Consider the following 21902-nt stretch of genomic DNA (forward strand, 5'->3'; position numbering starts at 1 on the left):
ATTGTTATTTTGTTTATATGTTAGCTAGTTCCAGGTAAATGGCTAGCTAAGATTATTGTTGGATGTTCCTGACCTTTTTGTTCATTTGAAATAATCAAATAACAGCGAGGTTTAGTAGGTTGGTAAGCTATAAATGAGAAACCAGACAAAACAGTGGGGATTTTTAAACTACGTTAAAAATCAGAGAAAGTCCATCCATCCATCTTCTACACCGCTTTATCTTTTTTCAGGGTCACAGGGAAACCTGGAGCCTATCCCAGGGAGCATCAGGCACACAGCGGGGTACACCCTGGACAGGGTCCCAATCCATTGCAGGGCACACAATCACATACACATTCATACACTATGGACAATTTGGACATGCCACTCAGCCTACCATGCATGTCTTTGGACTGGGGGAGGAAACCGGAGTACCCGGAGGAAACCCCCGCAGCACGGGGAGAACATGCAAACTCCACACACAAAGGGCCACGGGGGGAATCAAACCCCCAACCCTGGAGGTGTGAGGCGAACATGCTAACCACTAAGCTACTGTGCCCCAATGAGAGAATGTCACATTTTACATTTAATATTTAATGGCTCTGGCTGTAATGGCTGTATCAGAGTATTACATTGTGAGTATGGTCATTTAATGGCTAGCCTATTTGAAAATATAAAGTTGTAGGCACACATTGTGACATACATGAAGCTGAGATCAGGTTGCACGGTTATCATGCAATACCATTCCAATCTCCATTTGCATGATTTGATCAGGATTTTGATTTGTTCAGACTCAGACGTCAGTGTTCAATTCAGGTACATGACTAAACACGCAAAAAGAAGGTCCATGTTATCTTTTAAACAATAACAACAATCAAAAATAACAGCAAAAAAACCCACAAGCCTTTCAGATTTGAATAATTTACTTTAAAAAAAGTGTAAAAGTTACAGATCCTTTTTTTTTTTTTTTCCCAGAGACAGATCTGCTCAATATTCAAAATGATGGTAGGTGTAACAAACCTGCCCCAAAAGTATTTGTCCTTAGTATACATAAGTCTTGGCAATGCACCCTTGGCTGTATTTGAATGAGGTGGTTATACTGTATAATTATATCTCAAAACAAACAAACAAACAAACAAACAAAACAAACAAAAAATAAACTTCATAGGAGTCATGTAGAATAAAATAAAATAATTCAATAATGCCATGAAATGTACAGCTTCAAAAAATATGGGGGGAAAAAAAAACACTGCTGAAAAGTGTATATACAAACATGCAAGGAAGTATTCAAATTACAGGGCAACATTTGTGACCATGAATAAGAAACAGGCCTTTTCTGACTGTTAAATTTGACATCTTTAAAGACTGTCTTACAAATAATGCATATTAGTTCAAATGTACAATATGTTTCATGTTCATATACACTGAATTCAATCTATTGCCTAGTTCAAGTTCATTTTGCAGTGATAGAAAACACTTCATAAATATATCATTTCTGCATCGTTTAGCTATTAACTTAACGCGTTAAATTAAAAGGCAAAAAAAAGACGAGTGTAAATAAAAAATAGGCAACTTAATGCATTCATTTCATAAACGCTTTATACTGTTTTGTCTCATGAAAGACTTTTTTTTTTTGTAAATCCCTACACAATATTACCCATTTCTGGTAGCTAGAAAGAGATTTGATATAAATGCAATGTATACAATGGGATATATAATATATAAATATGGCATTTTAACATTTTGTTGTACAATCGTCTTTAAAATTACCATCTCAATGCTCTCGATTTGAATTTGGAAAAAAAAAGAAAAAAAAAAAAAGGAAATTATTCAATTTTTTTTGTTGTTGTTTTTTTTTTTTTTTTTTTTGCTTGCATTAATAAAAATAATTCTCTGCAAAGTCTACACTATAAACAAGAGTTTAGATTTCATTGTCAAATATTAGCTGGCGAGTTTATCTACAACAGGGTTGCGAGGGAGAAAGTGCCGTTATTAAACCAAGTTTGTTGCGTTCTCTCTTGAGGGTTCAGCTTTAAGTACAAATTGAGAGAGATATCATCAGAACAGCTTTGTACAATAGATTACAAAGATGTTAAAAAAAAAAAGAAGAAGCAGGTTAAGCTGGGCTTCTCTTACTGGTCCATTAGCCTCTGGGCTGATTACACTGTGGGCAGTTTGGAGTGCGATGGAGAGAGTCTCTTGCATATTGGTTTAGGCCATAGTGGAAATGAGTGTGTGATGTTCCGTGAATCTTCAGGGCTTGTAGGGAAATGGGAAATGTTGCTGTAACAGAACCTTAGACTACGTTCACATTGACACACACTGGCACAAATCGGATTTTTTTTTTTTTTTGCCTCAATGGGACTGTGGAGTGTGTGGATCTTTTCAAATCAGACGTGGAGCCTCTTTCATATGTAGTCCTAGATTGGATATGTAGTATCTGATAAGTCGCCATTTGACATAACTGAATTCTTGTGACTTTTTCCCAACGCTCTTTACTGCGCACATTTTGATATTTAGGGAACTGATTCAGGAAAAACTTGAAGGAACTTTGAAAACTGAGTAGTGTTCAAAACAATTGAATATATGGGTGACTTACAACTACGAATGTGAACCGTCTAGCAAGACAGAACCAATCTGGGCAAAAAAAATCCGAATTCTGAAAAGAGGTTTGTAATGTGAACGTAGCCTTAGGGTTTGAATCGGGTCTACCAGTCGATCCATACATTTCCGTAGATCACGTTTGCGTAGGGATGTGGGCAAGTGATAAGACAGCTGATGGCAAGCAGAGGCCTTCTGAGATGTTGTTAGCTTCCATCCTAGTGTTATTACTCAGTAATTAATCCAGCTGGCCCACTTTGCTTGGGTCTTACATGGAGGAAAACGGCAGGGGAAGGGAAAAAAAAAACATTTTTAAAGTATGGCTGCCATTTGAAGCTCAATTTTCTATCCAAAAAGTGCAAGATTCAAAACCCATCCCTCCAGGCCCCATCAGTGGCTGAGAGTTAAAGGGTAGTGATTGTACTATGCTTATTTCTGAGATGGTTGCATGCTTCCACCAAAAAAAAAAACGATGACTGGCCTCTATGGATAGCACAAGCTGCCTTCGTTGGTTCGAAGTCAAAAAGCCCAGAAATCCAGAAATCCGGCCCGTAAAGAAAGGCAGTGCTAGAGCAAAGAGTTTCCCCTTCAATCCCGACCCCGAATGGTGGCTACATTTCAGAACGATGGTCCCAAGCACCATTTCAGAGGCGTGCAGCTGCTTCCAGCCGTGCTGGCCTCACTCCACTAGTCCTATAAGATGTTGAGGATGGCGTTGTACATCTGTGTGAGGATGACTAAGTGCACAGGGAGGCAGGAGCGGCGGTCTTGGGTGGCCGGGCTGCAGGTTAACCAGGACAGGGCATTGTACTGCTCCAGCACAAACCTGCAAAACAGGTGTTCATTAACCCATATGTTCTGGTTCAGTTTTACAGAGACTAAAATGACATTTAATCATATAGGCTCAATTTTGTACTGTATGAATATGAAACATAACTATAAAATCACAATTAGATATTCACAGAGGGTCTGTATGACATTGTAGTATGTATTCAGAGTTTTCATTCTAACCATCGTCTCATTATCACCGTATCAGCAAAGAACAAAACTTTTTATTTCTGCAGGTGCATTGTCTATCCAGCCATCCATCCATCTTCTGTACCGTGTATTCTACACCGGGTCGCAAGTGGAGCCTGGAGCCTATCCCTGGGAACTCAGGGCACTAGGCGGGAGACACTCTGGACGGGGTGCCAGCTCATCGCAGGGCACAATCACACACACATTCACACACTATAGACAATTTGGAAATGCTAATCAGCCTACAACACATGTCTTTGGACTGAGGGAGGAAACCGGAGTACCTTGAGGAAACCCCCACAGCACGGGAAGAATATGCAAACTCTGCACGCACAGAGGTGGGAATCGAACCCCCAAGCCAAACGTGCTAACCACTAAGCAAAGGACCCCCCACCATATTGTCTATTTATCTAAATAATTTTTGGCTTAAAGGCAAGTGGTTGTGTTTAAATGTGGTGGTCTACACACCAGATGTTTCTACTCAAGAAAAACCTTGAAGGCATGAACTACACGCATGTGATTTGCATAATCAAAAGGGAGCTCTCAGAAGATCAACTTAAGAATGTGCGTAACCCGACTCTGAATACACGTAACTTTCCCTACATAAATACCGACATAAAATAAAGTCACAGACGCTACAAAGAGGATGTACAGACGACACATAGAGGTGTTACAAAAGTCAAATCTGATCTAATTCGCTGTCACATGACCACTATCTCTAACTTGCACTTACATCTGCCATCTGCTGGATTCCTACTGCATTATAAAAATCAAAGTGTTGATTAATGAGTTGATAGTTTAATGGGACATCCATTATTAACAAGTGAACAGAACAAAACATAATCCAGCACAAGGACAGACTGATGTGTGATGTGTTTTCATTTCCTGCTGACCTGAGCACATCTGAAGTGGTTTTGGAGTCCAGTGGATGGGGGTTCCTCTGGGACGTCTTGCTGGAGACAAGCTCGTCTGTCTGAGCTATGGAGATGTGATGGTGCAGAGAGGCCTTCACAAATAAACACAAATGGATCACATTCTGAACATCTTAATTCACATTAAAAACACAATATTTTACTCTAGATTCTGGCACCCGTGTCTTCTGTGTGTGTATAAATTCTTTTGAATTTTAGTTACTACTTGGTTAATGAGGGCGTTTGGAGGACGTTCACTCGATTCCTACCTTGAGAAAGAGCGGGCATTGGTTCTGCGCTTGAGGACACGAGGCCCAGAACCAATGAGGCAGTCCTTCTGCCTGAGCGGTGGAGACGTAATAGCCTAAAGCCAGGGGCTGCTGCTTCAGCTCTTCAGGAGCCTCACGAGACAACAACCGCTCACCCTGACTCTGTAAACAAGACGTCGCACGCACACACACTATTTACCACACTACACACACAAACAGCAGGTACATATAAATGGTTGGGCAAAAGTTTAGTACTGTATGAGGAGCCTGCTTCATTTTGAAGGCATGTGACTTTTTGACCACTAGGGGCACTGTAGAGCTTCAAAAAGAGAGACAAAGAATACATTTTTACAACAACAAAAAAAGATGCTTCTCTCTGGAATGTGTCTGGTGGAAATGTCATTAGACAGTAACAATAGAGCAAAGAAAAGGAAAGACAGTTATCAATTGAATAGAACATGAACAGATAACTAGTTAATATTGGTGAAAGTTAAAGTTATAAAGAAGGGATTTTTTTTTTCTTAACTGGTAAGTCTGTGAAAAATTTAGCATGCCAATAAAACAAGGGGGCGTGGCTAAACGCAAAACATTATTCTCCATATAACAAGCTGGGTAATTGAAGCAGTGTTTAAAAAAAATAAAGTGTTGTGTATTTTAAATCTACATCAGATCTCTTTAAGGATTCATCCAACACATTTATGACACACTTCATTACTTCATTACAAGTCAGAGATTATATAGAGGTGATACAGACAAAGTATACATAAGCATGTAGGCATGTTAATCTATAGAGCTATACTTAATACATGGCAGGAGTGTTGTAACAGGAAAATAATCAACCATCAAGTAGTGTGATACTGTTATTTTCCTATACCAGCGCATGCTGAAATGTTTGATCCATCTTACAGCACAGCAATTTACCATCACTAACAAAATATTACTTATTAAAGAGTAACAGTTCATACTTTTTAAAATCCACTCATAGTTACATTTACACTACAAAGAGCAAAGAAATCTGTCTTGAAGATTCCCGTGTGTCTGAAAACTTACTGACTGTTACAAAGGCACTGGAGACTTTGCCTATGAATGTTAAATAAAACATCTCCCTGTGTATTAGCTGTTACTATGAAAAACGATAATGTATTGGAATGAGTGATAATGCAAACCTGCGATTCGTATTACAGCTGGAACTACTGTCAGAGCCGCTGTTATGGAAAACTAATCAACACCTATTGACCAGTCAGATTCAAGGATTCAACAGCACTGTGGTATAAATTAGGCTTGAAGTGTTAAGAGGTGTTGCGTGGAAATAGATGCTAACCCGAGTGTGAGGGAAGTGGGAGCCCACCCCCAGACCAGAGGGAGAGCCAGGGGAAGGCACAGGCGAGGTGTTAGGGGAAGCGTGAAGGTTTCCGGTGATCAGCATCATATCATGCTCAATATCTTTCTCCAGGTCGTCCGTGAACGGCAAGCCAAATATATCATCTAGAAGGGTTAGAGGGGAAAAGAAGGGTTGTGAGTCATCCTGTAGGTGGACAGTTCCTTCTGCAGGTAGCATTACAGAGTACAGGTTTCATAGTTAAATCTGTCCGATGGTAACACGGATTATTTGCAGGGAGATAATAAATAGCATGGTAGATAGATATTTACTGATTTGAATGGTTTTACATAAAAGGTTTTTGTGTACCTGGGTTGTCCTCAGTAGGGTAGGAACTCGGGGCCACTTGCGTGGTGGAGGAAGTGGGAAAGACCAGGATGTGGGTGCAGGAAGCATCCTGTGGGGTGTTGAGCTGAGACGTCTGCAGGTTGAGAGCTGTGCTGCGGCCAAACACTGAACCCATAGTCACAGCATCTGCAAACACACGAGAATTCAGAAGAGAACTGTCGAGGACAGGAGTATCGCGAGTCACTGGATGGAGAATCACTAAACACTGTTTCAATAAAGAATATGGTGAGGTCTAATGCAGATGTCTTTTGCTTTAGAAAAAGGTACTGGATTTAAGGACTGGATATGTGTTTTGACGCAACAACAAAGCGAGCGGGTTTTATTTAAACAGATCGAGTTCCACTCAAGAAATACCTCATGGATACTAGGGTTCATTATGGACACCTTTACAGACGGTATTTTGTTTGCTGCTTACTATTCAAGCAAAACTCATTAAAAAAAGAAAAACAAAACATGGACAACTAGACTGAATCTCAAACTGAAAATCTCAAACACTCAGTAGATCTCCTTAATATAAAACCAGTCACTGTGATTGTTTTTTTTTTTAAGAAGTTCACAGGGCCTAGTGCCACACTATGTAAACGTTCTAGCTCCATCACTGATTGCCGGATAAATACATGTAGAAAATGTACATTTAAAAGTCGGCCTGTTCATCATGCGATCTCCAAGTGAAGCAGCTCTTACCTGGCATGACCACAAAGGACCCCTGGGGCTCCATGGAGACCAGGCAGGCACTGAGGATGGACGGGGAATCGGTGGCTGAAATGCCACACATGCGACATGCCTCACGCAGCTGCCTGCTAATCGAGTGTAGAGAGTGTTCACCCAGCAACAGACTCCAGTCTGACGTGAGAGACAGAGATCAAGGTTAAGCACTAACAGTCTACTCGCAATTATTAGATAAACATTGACAGCACAATTAACTGTAATGCGATTTAGACCATGGAACGGACTTTCAGAAGCTGGGGGCCAAAATATTATAACGGTGAGTCTATTTTAAGAAACCATCACTAGTACCGGAGAACCTGAGCATGCAAGCTGGAGGGTAAGGATATTGTAGCTCTCTCTGTGAGAGGCAAAACAGTGCCATAACAGAAGCTTATACTTAGGCAACTAGTGTAACTGGAGAACAGGAAACAAGTACAAACATGCAAGTTAAGACTTTACAAAGAAACACAGAAACAACAGGGTATAAACAGACAAACTAATTAAGAGCTAACACAAAACAGGTGAACACAATGTGATAACAAACCACTGACAGGACATGGAAGGAGACAGGATTAGAACAAGAACAAATTCACATGTCAAAACAAGACACAGGTCCGAGCATCATCAATAAAAGAGTTTAAGCTAAGACCAAGTGTCTGCTCAAGGTGGTAGAATAAATACGTGGAGACCAACAGCCGATACTTGAGGGATACCATCATTGTAACCGCAACAGTTATATACAAGACATGACCACTAGCTGAAACTTTGCTACAGAAGCACAGACCTTTTAGCTCGCCGTGACCTAATCGACCCAAGCGCCCGATCACAATCCTCCAAGGAATTGCTGTCATTTGGATGATACCAATGCACCACTCCCACAGTTTCTGCAGGCCTATTTTGCGCGGGGAAAACTTGGGGCGACGAGACCTGCATGCCAAAAATCTTGGGTTAATTCTCTTAATTTACAATAACCATCATAATTAATGGAGCTTGCAGCAGGCCCTACCTGTTGGGGACATCAATGTTGATAATGCAGGTCTCTAGGAGCTCCCCCTGCTGATCAGTGCAAGAAACAAGGATCCAGCGCTGGTCATGGGACAGGCAGTACCCCACAAAGAGCACGTTGTAGCGTGTGGTAGCTTCCTCCCCTACTTCTGGTTGCTTAGTGCGCAGGGGGGCCAGGACAAACGGAGGAGAGTACACTTGCATAGAGCTGGGGTTCTGCCAAGGACAAAGCCCATTAGGTTTATTTACTTAAGCAGTAAAGTGATAAGAGGATACTTGGTGCTTTGCTAAACCACAAACATTTTTTGTACAGAAATATGAACATTTTTGTATGAAAACCCTGAAAATTGTCGTTTGAAGCAGGTTTCTCAAGCTTAAGTGGTCTATGAGAGAGAAGGGCAGCGTTTTTACATTCAGCAGTTTTAGATTTACCTCCACGCTCTTGAATAATGAGTCAATGGTGGCAGCCGGACCAAAGCCTGTGAGGGATTTGATGTGCGTCTGTGTAGGAAGCCGGCGTCTGCACTGCGAGTGGGCAGAGAAAGCCAGAGACCGCAGGTGCTGCAGGTACAGAGGACTCTCACCACTGGCCGGCTGTAACAGGTACTGACACGGCACCACCTAAAATCCAGCAAATTTGATGAATCATTTTCTAATTTTACTTCCATTTTTAGGCTAAAACCATTAAAAACAATTATTGTCAACCTAATTTTATCCAAACCATGCCTGCCCATGATAACAATATAGTGTATGTGGAATATCGAAGTATGTCGTGTAACCAATAATTGGCATATCCTTAAACTTAATATATGGATGATTTCTTGTATCCTGACCTGTAGAACCAGCGCTGGCTGTATGTTCTCCGGCAGCACGCTCAGCATATCTGTGTAGCAGCGCAGAAGCGCCAGCAACCACATGCTGCGTGACTCCACCTCTTCTGCTTCCTCTTCCTCCCCTGACCCCACCCCTGAGCCCGAGCACAAAAAGGGGTCCACCAGGTACAGCACTATGGCTGGAGGGTAGGCGTGGCTATCCGCTGACTGTGCTGCCGTGGGAATGCCGATTCGCTCTCGCTCTGCTAAGCTATTAGGAAAAGATTCAGTGCCTCTGTTTATACATTGATACATTATTGATACTTTAATTCAAGCCAAAATCATCTTGCAATATACACCTTGGATAGACATAGTGAGAAGATCAGAGGTCACCTAGTAAGTTTTATTCATTATTTATTAAATGCAATGGAGAAATACAGTATGTATGCTCACCTCTCGGCGCTCTCTGTCGGATGGCTCTGCTGGTTTGGCGTTGTGTTAGGGACACTTTGTAAGGTATCTGCACCTTCTGTGCTGGCCTGGCCTGTGCTAGTACTCGTAGATGTGGGCGTGTTTCCTGATCCAGGGACTCCTGCTGCTGCTGCTGCTGTTGCTGATGTTTCTCCTTCGGGGGCCCCGGAGCCGGGGTTCAGCTGTGTGGAAGGGGCAGGAGCTGAGCTAGGTTGAGGCTTCGGGGGCAGGAGAAGACTGCTGTCTAATGACAGAGCTGAGAGCTGTGGGGCTGGAAAATGAACAGTAAGTTGAAAACATCATGTAGATTAAGATAAGGTTAGACAGTTTTAGATGTACTACCACTGCTGGCTTTCTCGAACAAGCTAAAGATCAACTGCTATTTAGGGATAATTACAATTTGGTCACTTGCCAAGTCCTGCCCACTAGCCAGCTGTCCCCTATCATATAACACCTACCAACTGGAGAGGGTAAAGACTAACAGGTGCTTCCTCTGAAACACTTGAAGCCAGCCAACCACAACTTTTAGAACTGCTGCTTATGCTGTGTCACAGGGCAGCACAACACACTTAGAGGGCTATCTGGGGAGAGAGTATACCATCCCTCAAATCCCAGAGAACATGGCCAATTTTGCTCTCTTGACTCACTCCCAAAGTTGGTTGTTGGTGGTAGCAAGTCAAAGCCACTGGCCACTGGACATTACTAGGCATTACTACTTTAAACTAAATTCACCATGGGCACTTAGTTACAGTATGGCTCACTTGGCAATTCAAATAATGACAAAATATGATGATTTGGTACTAAACACTGCATTTGACAGTTTTGCTATATCCCCATGGCTCCATTCTTGATGTAGCTCTAGAAACAAGCTGCTGAGATATACTTACCTAATTTCTGTTTGCAGGTTTGGGCGTAGAGCTTGAGTTTGCTTAGATGATCCTCTCGGTATTGACCTGCCCATGGCCCTGTCATCCACTCATCCACCTCTCGTCCATTCTCCTCCAGCTTTTCAGATTCCATTGCCCCTACTGGTACTATGCCATCCCTGGACATCCGGGCCAGCGGATGGTGCTTCCCCAACCGACATGACTGAAATACAAGCAGGAAAACATGGGGAAATGATGGGAAAGTATATTACTGCAAGAGACCGCATCATATGATTTGTCTGAGAAATACTTAAAGATACCATGTCTCTAATACCTCATAGACAGCACTGAGCTCCTGAAAAAAGGTTCTGGCTCCAGTAAGAAGGATGTCATTATCGGGGCAGAGGACCAGGAACGCAACATCCCTCTGACCCCCATAGGGCTCCAGAAGCAACTTCTCCCAAAAGGGCAGAGCCAGAGGGGACAGGGCCAGGAAATCTCGGTCATACCCCAACAGCAGTGTAGGAATGGGGAGCGGCTCTGGAGATTCCTCCGAACCTAGGGGTCCAAGCACATATTTACAAAAACTCGATTCAATTATAAGGAAGATTAGTGGTTACTTTGGGAGGGATGATGAAAATCTATTTGAAACAACAGGTCATCAAGTACTTTTCATAGTTTTATGCATACCATTCTTTTTCCCACATACAGACGATCCATCATGGAAAACACACCAGACTCACCGTAGGAACCTCGTCCAGCCATTTTGTGGAACTGTTGCCATGTGAGTGGGCCCTGTACGTGCTGTATGTTTTCCCAGGTCCGGCCAGTGCGCTTCTTCTGAATGGCATCTTGCAGGAAGGGCTGCAGAGATAGCAGCATGCGTACTACGTCCTGAGAGGACAGCATGCTGATATCCAACACTGTGGCACCAAAAGGAAAAAAAAGCTGCATCACAGAATCACAATGACAATATTTTATACATAGTACAGGAACAGGAAGCTACTTGGGATTCAGCTTCAGTGCGACTTGAGACAAGACAATTCACAAAGACATGCATATTCAAAAAAATGTCAAATGAAGCTAAATAGTAGTGACAAGAAAACACTGCTGTGAGTAAATAACTCAAAACAAATCTTAATTTTCTGTCATTTATGCGATAAAAAAAAATGCAAAGTGCAGAACTCCTGCTAATGCATAGGCCAGTGTCAAAGCTCAGTTTTGATGTTTTGCATATGACTACCGAATTCAAGAGAAGTTCAAAAGAGAATCATAAATGCATCTATGAATGGGTATTTTACATTCATTCATTCATTCATTCATCTTCAGTAACTGCTATATCCTGGTTGTAGTGGATCTAGAAGTTATCCTGGGAACACTTGTTGTGAGAGGAAATACACTCCAGTTGAGATGAAACAGATATTTTTCCTGTCTCTATCGGTTAACACTAAGCCAGCAATGTCGATTGCAGTACGTTGGTGAGACTGAGTATTTACCATTCGTGTGAGGCCAGGAGTGCAGGGCACTGCTCCTCACTAAAGCCTGCTCCACCTTCCCACCAGCTGCATTGTCCACATACTGCAGCCCCTGCACCAGAGCGTTGTAACACTCCACACATGCATCACTACCGTCCGCCCACAGCCGATCGGCTACCCAGCTCTGCAACAGTGCCCTCTGCCTGCTACGGCAAGAACAAGCAGCAGGACTATGTAGTGATGCCACAGACAAGATAGGCTGGGAACACTGCTCCTGTATCAGTTCTAACACCTCCATTGGCGTCTGCTCCTGGGCCCGCTTCCCGCCAGTAGGCGTGTCCCTCCTGCCCAGTGCCAACCTCCTCTCGGCTGCCCGTCCCGCCTCTGAGCCGCGTCCAAAGATATCTAGCTCATCCTCAAGGAAGAGTCCGGCACCGTGCGCCAAACGTCGGTTAGCGATGGCGCTGAAGCCACACATACACCGATATTGATCCTCACGGGTGGAGTCAGGGATATAAATACCCACATCAGCACCCTTCACGTTCATATTGCAAGCACAGATGCAGCAGCTGTCAAAGCTGCGGTCCTTGAATACATCCAGGACAGAATCAGAGAGGAGCAGGATGACGTAGAGGCTGTGCGCTTCGGGCAAAACCGGCCCTGACGCCAGTGGCTCCACCGAGCTTAGGGGTAGGCCGGTGGACGGTGTGGAAATGGGCGAGCTCAGCTCTGTACCGTCCTGCTTGATCGAGCCCTGCCCACTGGCAGTGCCTACACCACGTGGGGTGCGCGGGGTTCTCGGGGTAGGGACGGAGAAACGGGGTGTCGCTGGTGAAGGCAAGACTCCACCTGCTGTGCCAACAGAGGCGGTACCAGTGCTCATCTGGGCATAGTCTTGGTCCTGCAGAGCGCCGATGCTTGGAACATTACTGTAGAGGAAGGCAAGAGAAAAGAGAGACGTTATGACAGACCTGATACACCCTGGACAGATGTGATGATGGTGTAGATATTGCCATCAAAATGTTTATGCGGTTCAGCAAACTTACACATAGCCATCTCGTACAAAAGGAGCCTGGCTCGGGAGGCAGTAGGGCTCCATCTTGGGAAGCATGGACCATGAGGGTCTGTAGTAGCACTGCTCAGGGATCTTCAGTGGGGGAAGACACTGGCTGGGTAATGACCGGAGGGGAGCAAACATGGAACAACCCATCTGTGGCTGGACGGATGGAGGACATGGTATAAAAAGAGGTAAGTAACATAAATAACAGTCTTGATAGTCCGACAGTGACTTTGAAAAAATCAATGACTATTAATAACATCTTCTAAAGTCTGTTTATTTATTATATGGGTTTATGGCACAGGGCTGATGAATTCTCAATTCTGATTGGTCAGAAGGTGTTCCTTAATTTTCATAGTAGTTCAGCTGCAAGGCAAATCACAAGTATATAGTAATCTGCTTGTTCTAATATGTTATCATTTCTGTAGTAACAACTGAGTCACAAAGACTTGTATGGCAGACAACCACATAATCATATAACTTAATTAAAAAACGTGTTGTTATTTAACAACAACAACGTTTTCTGTAAGGAGATGTTTATTTAACATTTATGGAAGGAGTCACCAGTGTCAGTGTGATATTAATGGCATAAAACTTTTTCAGAAATAATCCCATCAAGTCCCATCATGCTTTGTTCCTTACACGTAATTCCTAGGATGCACGGTTCATTAAAAGACCGTAAAGGTGTGTATAAAGGTATGTATTTTTTTTAATCCCTCAAGGCTGTATACACACCCGTATGTCCTCTGCTTTGGGGCTTGTCATGCTCTCATCCATCTCAGACCTGTAGTCATTAAGCTGGTTGTTGGTGTGTGTGTTGAGGGGATGCTCGTGTCCTGCCGAGGGTGCTGGGGTTTCTTGGCTGGGGGTGTCTCGGTAGGTTGTGATTGGAGAGAACGCTGGGTGCTGCTCCAGAGATGGAGGAGTGGGGAACATCCGCTGAAGCTCTGCTACTGCTGAGATGAGTAAGACAGAGCGTGAGAGAATATAAGTCAAGAAAAAGAAAAAGAACTCTTCACAAGTCTGCACATGTCCACTCCTTATACTGTTAGAATATTTCTATATGGGCTTTTCAGAAATTTAGACCTAATTCCTAAAATAGTGGTTAAAGGAGTTATTGTGTCGTTTCCAAATTCAGGTTTTCATCGATAAATATTATAGATTTGATATCTATGTACGTATATATATATATATATATATACATTCGAAGGTAGTTACCGTAAACTACCATATATATGTGCACTCTGGTTTCAACCTCAGCTGGCTTGACTGAGGTCTGAAACGTGGTGTAAAATCAACACCTGTGTGCTGCGCTTGATGGAACTTACACTCACTTCTGAAAACTATTCAGAAGCATGCCGTGCGTTGGCAGTGGCATAACCAGAAATAAATTTCGGTGGGATGAGATATACAAAAATGATCAAATATGCAAAATAAAACAATCATGTGATATACAAAATAAAATAAAATAAAATAATAAATGTTTTCCTGATCCCTACAATTAAACTGGTCAGCGTGACATGGGATGTCCGGCAGAAGTCGGAGTGGCGATGACACGAATGTGTTATACAATCATTTAAGGCTATTTACTGTCAAACAATCTTTCCATATTAATAACGTTGCCGTTAATAACCTTTATGATAATTCCACTGAAAAACATTAAGATGTTAATAATAGGGGAAAGTTTACACCTTATATTATATTATAAATCCTATTCTACGTTTCTTTTGCAGTAAACTCCAGCAGTCTACTTCACCGGCTCTTGCCTTCATCGCTCTGAGCGTACGATTTAGTTGTCTGGCAAGTAGCTTTCAAACAGAAACAGGAAAAATGCATCATCCCAATTGGCTAATCCTGTTTTTTTTCCACACAGCAGCTGGTATCCAATAAAATGTCACAAAGCAAAGAAATGCATTCATGAAAAGAAAAACTTTTATCATAGTCAATCCTGTATTGGGATATGTCAATATGTATTGTGGCTTTAGTCTTATCGTATCATGCCTATACGGTACAACAACACCAATAAAAAATAGATCTCCAAACATGACATACTTGAGGGATATGGCACTGCTACTCTCCCATCAATCCCCAGGGGGCGCTCTTCAGCTCCTGGCACCACAGTCTTGGATGGCTGCTGATGATTAGGAAAAGTGGTCTGAAAAGAAGATAAATTGGGACAGGTTTAACAATCTTCCAGCCTTTCTATAAATCACATATGGGGCATTGTAAAATATTTATTTGATCAGACTTCAACTCCAAAAACAAAGCTACAAAACAGCACTTACAGTGAAATGTAGTAGTAGCTTGAAGAGGGTTATTAAAAAGAAATAACAGCATAAATCATACCTCATTTAAACTGCGTAGAATGTAACTGTAACCATAACAACCCAAACTGTCATGTCATGAGTAATTGTTACGTCTGTGTCTAGTGTCAACATCTCCCGAAGTTTCCGACTACAGCTCCCATGATAATCAACTCATGACCTCATGATCACATGACTTCACAGTCAAGCTCCTAAACTACTTCGATTTAGTTAACGCTAATAAATAGCTGATTTTGTTAGTGCCTATTTATTTTAGGGTCCTATAGTATTGATGCACTAAGCAGTCACTCACCCCCAGATCATCTTCCTCCTCCCCAAAGATGTTTTCCAAGTCAGATATGAGCACGATCAAATCTTTCTCCCTGGTCAGAGGCGGGTTGGCCTTTCCACCAGACTCGTCTTGAGCCAATTCCTCTGCTGGAACAAGACAGCATTCAATGAGAGTGTCTGCAGCTCGTGAATTATGCATGGATGATTCGCAGACTGCAGACTCACCAAATTTGGGAGCGGAGCTGAAAATGGACATGGCGTCTTTCCCTTCAGGGACTGCACTGTTGCCATTGACCTCCTCTCCCTTAGAAACATACACACACATTCAAGCTATCCAAACTTTGACGAATAAAAAATGCATACCTGGGTCAATACATTAGAAAAGTCTAGTATGGCATAAAAATTGCACAGAATATAGTACAGTGTATATATAAAGTGCAACATACTGTATATAGTTTTAACCTTTCCCATACTACATTAAAACCTGTCTGCTTTTCTTTGTCATCTTTGGTGTTTTGCATGTTATTGTGACTTATGACAGTAAAATTAAGAATTTTATATATGACCAGATTCAGCAAAACCCCATGCTGTAAAGCCTGTACTAAAATGTTTTAGGAGATAAGAGTACTTCAAAAAAGACCAAATTATTGGTTCTTATTTCATTTTGCTTTCATTATTGTTTTATGTATCTCATTTCTTGTCACTAAATATGTCACCTACAAAGATTGTGAATTAATGTGATTTGCTATATTTACAATACCATGTTGCAGGTGGTACAAATTTTTTAAAAATTACAAAATAATTTCAAAATGGTACACGCTGATGCTTGCTAGTTGTATAAAATAATCATAGGCGTCAATAATAAATGTAAGCTTCAAATCTACCTAAAGTCTGTTCTACATAATAAACGTTAAGATCTTCTCAATTAATACAAAGTAAAGACTTTTCGGTATAACATCATAAGTATGAAATCTTTTAACATTTTAGCGCTAGAGATGGAAACATGCTAGTCACGGATGTTTCAGCTCTGATCTGCCCCCTAGTGGACATAATTTTTAACAAAAGTATGTAAACAATTCTGCTCACAATAGCTACTCACCAAATATAACACTGACTCACACTTAAATAAAACGTTTTTGGACCTTTTTTGCATGTACATATTTATTTTTCTATATACGTTTCTATTATTGTTCAACTAAAGGTCTACATCGTAATCCTTGTCTTACGCCACAAACACACCCCCTGACCTTTGATTTCCGACTGGGATCTCGGCTCTTCAGTCTTTTGGTGGTGGGGAAGCTGTACTCGATGTCCCCTTCCTTGAAGTCGTAGGGATCTTCGCCAGCTTCCCCAAGCCCTTCGACTCCCGGCTGCTGCAGGAATCCCAGAGTGCTCATGTGCTCCTGGAGCCGCTCTTCTGAGATCTTAAACCTCTTGTGCGTCTGTGCAAAAAAACTGGCGACAAAAACAAGGTCATTTATACCTGCAGTAGATCTAAGTAAGCACTAAGAACTAAGTCATGTCTGTGTATATATATATATATATACATACCTCTTCAAGGCAGTTCCTTCACCCTCAGCTTTAATCTCCACCATATCATAGGGTAATTCTGGTGGCTTCAACTCAGCTTTGTCTACCCTGGGAGTCCTGTAACTCTTCCACCAGCCCCCACTGGCTTCTCTGGGTACTAGAGAGGCTGTATACAGAGCAGTGTCACTCATTTCCGGGGCTGTAGGCAGAGAAGTGCCCTCTAGGCATTGGGAAACATCCATGGGCGCCTCCATAACCTCGGGGTCCTGCACCCTAGGGTGTGGGCTTAGTGTAGGTGGTAGTGGTGATACTGGAGAATGGAGGAGAGACTCAGGCCCTTTCCTGCCAGTGAACATGGGCTTAGGGTACTTGCAGCCAGGCAAGGTATCCAGAGAAGTGTCCAAGGCCGCGAGTACCAGTTGAGGTCCGGGAGGTGCGTCCTGCTCCGGGCATGGCTGCTGGTCTACAGAGAGGCGGTGGTGGAAGGGGGTTATGGCTGACCGTTTGGATACCTTGTCAGACTTGTCTGCTTTGTCGGCAGTCTTGCTTTTAGGTGTTGAAGGTGGGGGTAAAGAGGAGGATAAGGAAGAAGAGCTGGAAGAGGAAGAGGGATTGGTACTGGGCTGGGAATTGGCAGAGAAGCCGTTTGTTTGCTGCTGCTGCTTCGACTGCTGCCTCATCCTTCAAGAGGGAAAAAAAAAGAAGTAAGCCAAACAGTCGTCATGGTGTACAAATCTTCACCGATATGCAATGGAGACATACTGTATAAAATCTATAGAGCAACTCATCTCTTTATTAATAGACTTGCAAAAAAACGATGGCCTTATTGGAAGGGTTGCACAAAAGATTTCCTGATGGCAACCCACAAAACGGCCATGATGTTTTGAGACTGTTTCGTAGTCAGTTGTCCAGCGCTCTTGTGAAGACTAATAACATTAATAATTATGCGGAAGAATATTATAGCTCCAGACCTGGTTGGCTCTGCCAGGAGGTTAAAACTTGGCCATAGCTTTTTACACAAGATAATTACACCAATCAACACAAAAATGGTTGTGGGACACAATATATATCAAGTATCTTGCTGATCTCCTGAAACAGTATACCCCATTACGAGCACTTCACTCAGTTGTGCACTTCACTCAGAGGATCACTCACAGATCAGCTGGTGGAAGAGGCTTTTCTTCTGGACTCCTTAATAGTGTTCCATAGTGCACAAAATGCCTTGCTTTAATCATTTAATCATCTATATCTAAAGCAGTACTATTTTTTATAACTATTAGAAATGTTCTACATTAAAGAATGTCCAAGATCCTCTACCAATGCCTTCAGCTTTGTTAGACAGAAGAAAAAGGAGGCTCGTTGCTCCTATTCACCAAATCTACGTTGTAGAGGTGCTGATGATTTTGAAACGAATGTTTTGCGGTATTTGATTAAAAAAAATTTTTTTTTTAAATAAATCGGTCACTTGGCCACCTTCTATACTTCAATTTAGAGTGGCCAATCCAAGATAAAACTCATCACCATGGGAATCTGAATCTGGTGGCAAGCCAAATTTAACAGCGTGATATGAAAGACCACAGAGAAGGTAAGGAAGAAGGCCCACCTGTTACAGCTGCATGGGGCTCTCTCCCCCGGGTCAGTGAAGTCCCACACTGCCACCTCGCTTGTTACTTCCTTCTTTGGCACCATGCCGTTCGACAGATTGCATCTGTGTCAAGGCAAGAAGAGAGAAACTCTTCACTCTGGTGTGGTGTATGTTTATGGGGCATTACATAAATCTATCATTAAAGCAAGACTTGTGAAAGATTACGTACAAACAGTAAATGAAACACATCCTTTCAGCCTTTACCGCTGTCAGCGTGTACTTGAAATTTGCCTTGTTTGCTAACCAGTAAGCAGGGATTTCTGTAATCCGGTCATATTTTATACCTTGTGTTAGGCTTAAAATCTTACACTGATTTTATAATGCTAGACAATATGATACGGCTCCATAACCCTAAGACTGCCCAGACTTCGGCTGAATACCTGTGTCCATTTCCTGTCTTACAATACCAGTAGAAGTCCTCTATAGACTGTGGGCTAACCAGTGAGCCGTATAAATAGTCAAATACTGCTGAAAATGTACATGTTGATTTTCTTCGGCACAAAATAAATCTTATTCGATGTTAAAATTTGTGTTCTGTTACCACATGCGCCCCAAAGTGTGCCTATATATATATATATATATATATATATATATATATATATATATATATATATACACACACACACACACACACATAATACATACATAGTACATCTATGTAATCAGTAATTTTACTGAAACTAGAGAATGTCTGTTTGTAAACAAAAACTCAAAGCACTCGAAGCCACTTCAGATGACAGATTTGATCTCATGTGGATGACTTTCATTTACAAATAAAAGTAAATCAATTCAATTGAATCTGATTTCAAATTTGCATGTCAAAAACTGTGATATCGCCTCCTAAAGCTTACATCCTACGTACACTGCAAAAAAAAAAAACAACAACTGTCAAGTAAAATCATTCTGATTATAGCCCAATTTAGCTATTATAAAACTGTGATAAGCCAAATCTAAAATTATTAAACCTATTTATAGAAGAAGAAGAAAATAGGTTCTAGAAATAAGTTTAATAAACTTACTTGGCTTACTGTAGTCTCATTATAGGAAAGCCTACATAAATGTGACGATATATTTGCAGTATATTTCTATTTCTATAATCGACTTTTAGGGTTACTTTGATGTGGCTGAGGTGAGAAAGAATAAAAAGCCGACATGCTTGAGTAGACATACTTGCGCTGTAATTGGTTCATGTAGCATTCCTTCCATGCTTGATGGACCATCTGATTACTCAGCTTTTTCTCTGAATGCTTCGGGCTGTGAGTGGCTCCGCTCTCTTGACTGCTCACGCTCGAGACTGCGGTCTGAAAGCCGCTGTCACCTAGAAACGTACACAAACGCATAACATCACATCTGACTCGACATTCACAATCTATTTGGCTTGAGGCTTGACGGATGTTTGCTCTAGCTCCTCCCGCTAGAGTAAATCAATTCAACAACGGTATCTGCAACAGTATCTTAATCGTATCAGTTTCATTCGTTGACCCTTAAGCGCTAAACATACTAATGCGACAAACGACAATAATTGAGATTCTCTAGCTTACAAAGTTTAAGCATGATCACACTTCATCCCTTTAAGGCTGGAACGAGATGATTATCAAATAATTAGCATTACAGAGGATTACAAATAATGGAAATCATTGTGTATGTACAGTATCTACTATCACACGCACTGGAGACTGTAGGGTTAATAATGGCTTCTAGTAGGTAATAATGTGGGCCAGTGGGTCGTTATTGGAGCCCTTAACAGGAAATGCACAATAAGCATGATTACATTCAGACTGCAGAGGTGAAAGGTAATGAGGCTGGGACAAGAGGAAATGCACTCGTTTAGTGCGAAGCTATGGGGGAATGCAAAGAGCTGATCGGTGTCTTCAGCCCACCTAATGATTAGTCCATCTGAACAGGAAAGCTCAAGCATGTTTACTAGCTCAGTGTTATGAGTCCTTCGTTAAAACCGGACACGGGTGCGATCTGTAGGGGACAGGGCTTTCTCGTCCTGTGCTCCTAGACTCTGGAATGCACTCCCTGTTCATATTAGAGACCTAAAATCCAACCTAAAATCTCATCTTTTTAGGTTAGCTTTTTCTTCGTGCTTTTAACCATTTTGTATTCAAGTCTGTTTTCTGTTTTTTTTTTACGTTTTGTGTTTTTATCTGTGTATTTTTTTTATTTTCTTGGAACTTTCTTATTGTGTAAAGTGCCTTGAGAAGCTGCTTTAAAGGCGCTATATAAAAATAATGCTTATTATTATTATTATTATTATTATTAAAACCAAGACCACACCTATTCAGATCTTACAGAATGTTAACACTAGAGCTGGGCAATCTGTTTAAAAAAACCCAGGATGGGCAGCTGCTAAGGAATTAAATTTGTGCCAAAAGTATTGAACGTAACTTTTCAAGAAACAAACAAAACTATACAATGAGAAAGAAGAAAAACACTCTGAAACTGAAAACGGTGAACTCGGTGGCAAAAACATGGACAGCATTCTTTGTTTTTCATTCACGCTCGACAATTCTGGTACAAATCGTACATGTGGGCGGGGCTTAACAGCGCTTTACTCTCATTGGCTAGTGAGATTCGGATCGACGGCTCTCTGACCTGGAAGCAAAGACTGCAGTGGCACGAATTTTGGAGAGCGTTCTGGATGCGGTTCTCTATATAGTTATAGTGTTTGTACTCTGTAGTGGAAATGACTTACTTACATATTCAGTATATTCGTTCATAATTAATATTTGAGGTTTGGGTAGTCTCATACGACTGTTTTTTCGTGAAGAGCTCTCAGGAGCGGCACGGGGAGTCATCGTCATCGTCATCATCATCAACGTCATCCCCCTCCTCCTCCTTAGCCGGACACTCGAGCTGTTGATCCAAATCTCACTAGCCAATGGGAGTAAATCGCTGTTAAGCCCGCCCACACGTGAGAGAACGCCATGACGGCATGGAAAACTCTGGCAGCGCATTCATAAACCAGGGTTAGCGAAAAGGAAGCTTAGAAAACTGTTTACAAACAATGTTTTGTATTTGAAGACCATGTTCAATTTTTTTGAGTTCACTTTTTTCAGTTTTAGAGTGTTTTTCTTCTTTCTCACTGTACATTTCTGTTCGTTTCTTGAAAAGTTCTGTTCAATTCTTTGGCCACAATTTGAATTCCGTTAGTTGCTGAAGTGTTTTATTCCTCATACATACCACATCCATTTGCTAACTTGTATTTAAAAAAAAAAAAATTATTAAAG

General features: G+C 41.7%; 1 protein-coding gene across 6 annotated transcripts in view; it reads right to left on the minus strand.

Annotated features, from left to right (window-relative positions):
• Positions 1 to 884: 884 nt before the first annotated feature.
• LOC128603781 (mediator of RNA polymerase II transcription subunit 13-like) overlaps positions 885 to 21902 on the minus strand; it is a 104955-nt gene continuing 83937 nt past the window's right edge. For 2 of the 6 annotated variants that reach the window (XM_053618459.1, XM_053618461.1), the window contains exons 8-30: positions 19837 to 19984; positions 18625 to 18729; positions 17043 to 17702; positions 16739 to 16946; positions 15717 to 15795; positions 15514 to 15638; positions 14950 to 15052; positions 13633 to 13853; positions 12887 to 13056; positions 11862 to 12769; positions 11109 to 11288; positions 10700 to 10923; positions 10387 to 10588; positions 9482 to 9770; positions 9050 to 9299; positions 8649 to 8837; positions 8218 to 8432; positions 7996 to 8138; positions 7188 to 7346; positions 6465 to 6629; positions 6099 to 6262; positions 4778 to 4939; positions 3300 to 4603 (exon numbers count right to left, since the gene is read on the minus strand). In XM_053618459.1, the coding sequence (XP_053474434.1) occupies positions 4316 to 4603; positions 4778 to 4939; positions 6099 to 6262; positions 6465 to 6629; positions 7188 to 7346; positions 7996 to 8138; positions 8218 to 8432; positions 8649 to 8837; positions 9050 to 9299; positions 9482 to 9770; positions 10387 to 10588; positions 10700 to 10923; positions 11109 to 11288; positions 11862 to 12769; positions 12887 to 13056; positions 13633 to 13853; positions 14950 to 15052; positions 15514 to 15638; positions 15717 to 15795; positions 16739 to 16946; positions 17043 to 17702; positions 18625 to 18729; positions 19837 to 19984 (5357 nt within the window). In that variant the 3' untranslated portion in view covers positions 3300 to 4315. Of the gene's footprint in view, positions 4604 to 4777; positions 4940 to 6098; positions 6263 to 6464; positions 6630 to 7187; positions 7347 to 7995; positions 8139 to 8217; positions 8433 to 8648; positions 8838 to 9049; positions 9300 to 9481; positions 9771 to 10386; positions 10589 to 10699; positions 10924 to 11108; positions 11289 to 11861; positions 12770 to 12886; positions 13057 to 13632; positions 13854 to 14949; positions 15053 to 15513; positions 15639 to 15716; positions 15796 to 16738; positions 16947 to 17042; positions 17703 to 18624; positions 18730 to 19836; positions 19985 to 21902 lie in introns of all 6 variants that reach the window. The other 4 variants (XM_053618464.1, XM_053618463.1, XM_053618460.1 and 1 more) reach the window with 4 other exon arrangements.

Source organism: Ictalurus furcatus, chromosome 28 (genome assembly GCF_023375685.1).
Source record: "Ictalurus furcatus strain D&B chromosome 28, Billie_1.0, whole genome shotgun sequence".
In the NCBI taxonomy this organism is placed as follows: Eukaryota; Metazoa; Chordata; class Actinopteri; order Siluriformes; family Ictaluridae; genus Ictalurus; species Ictalurus furcatus.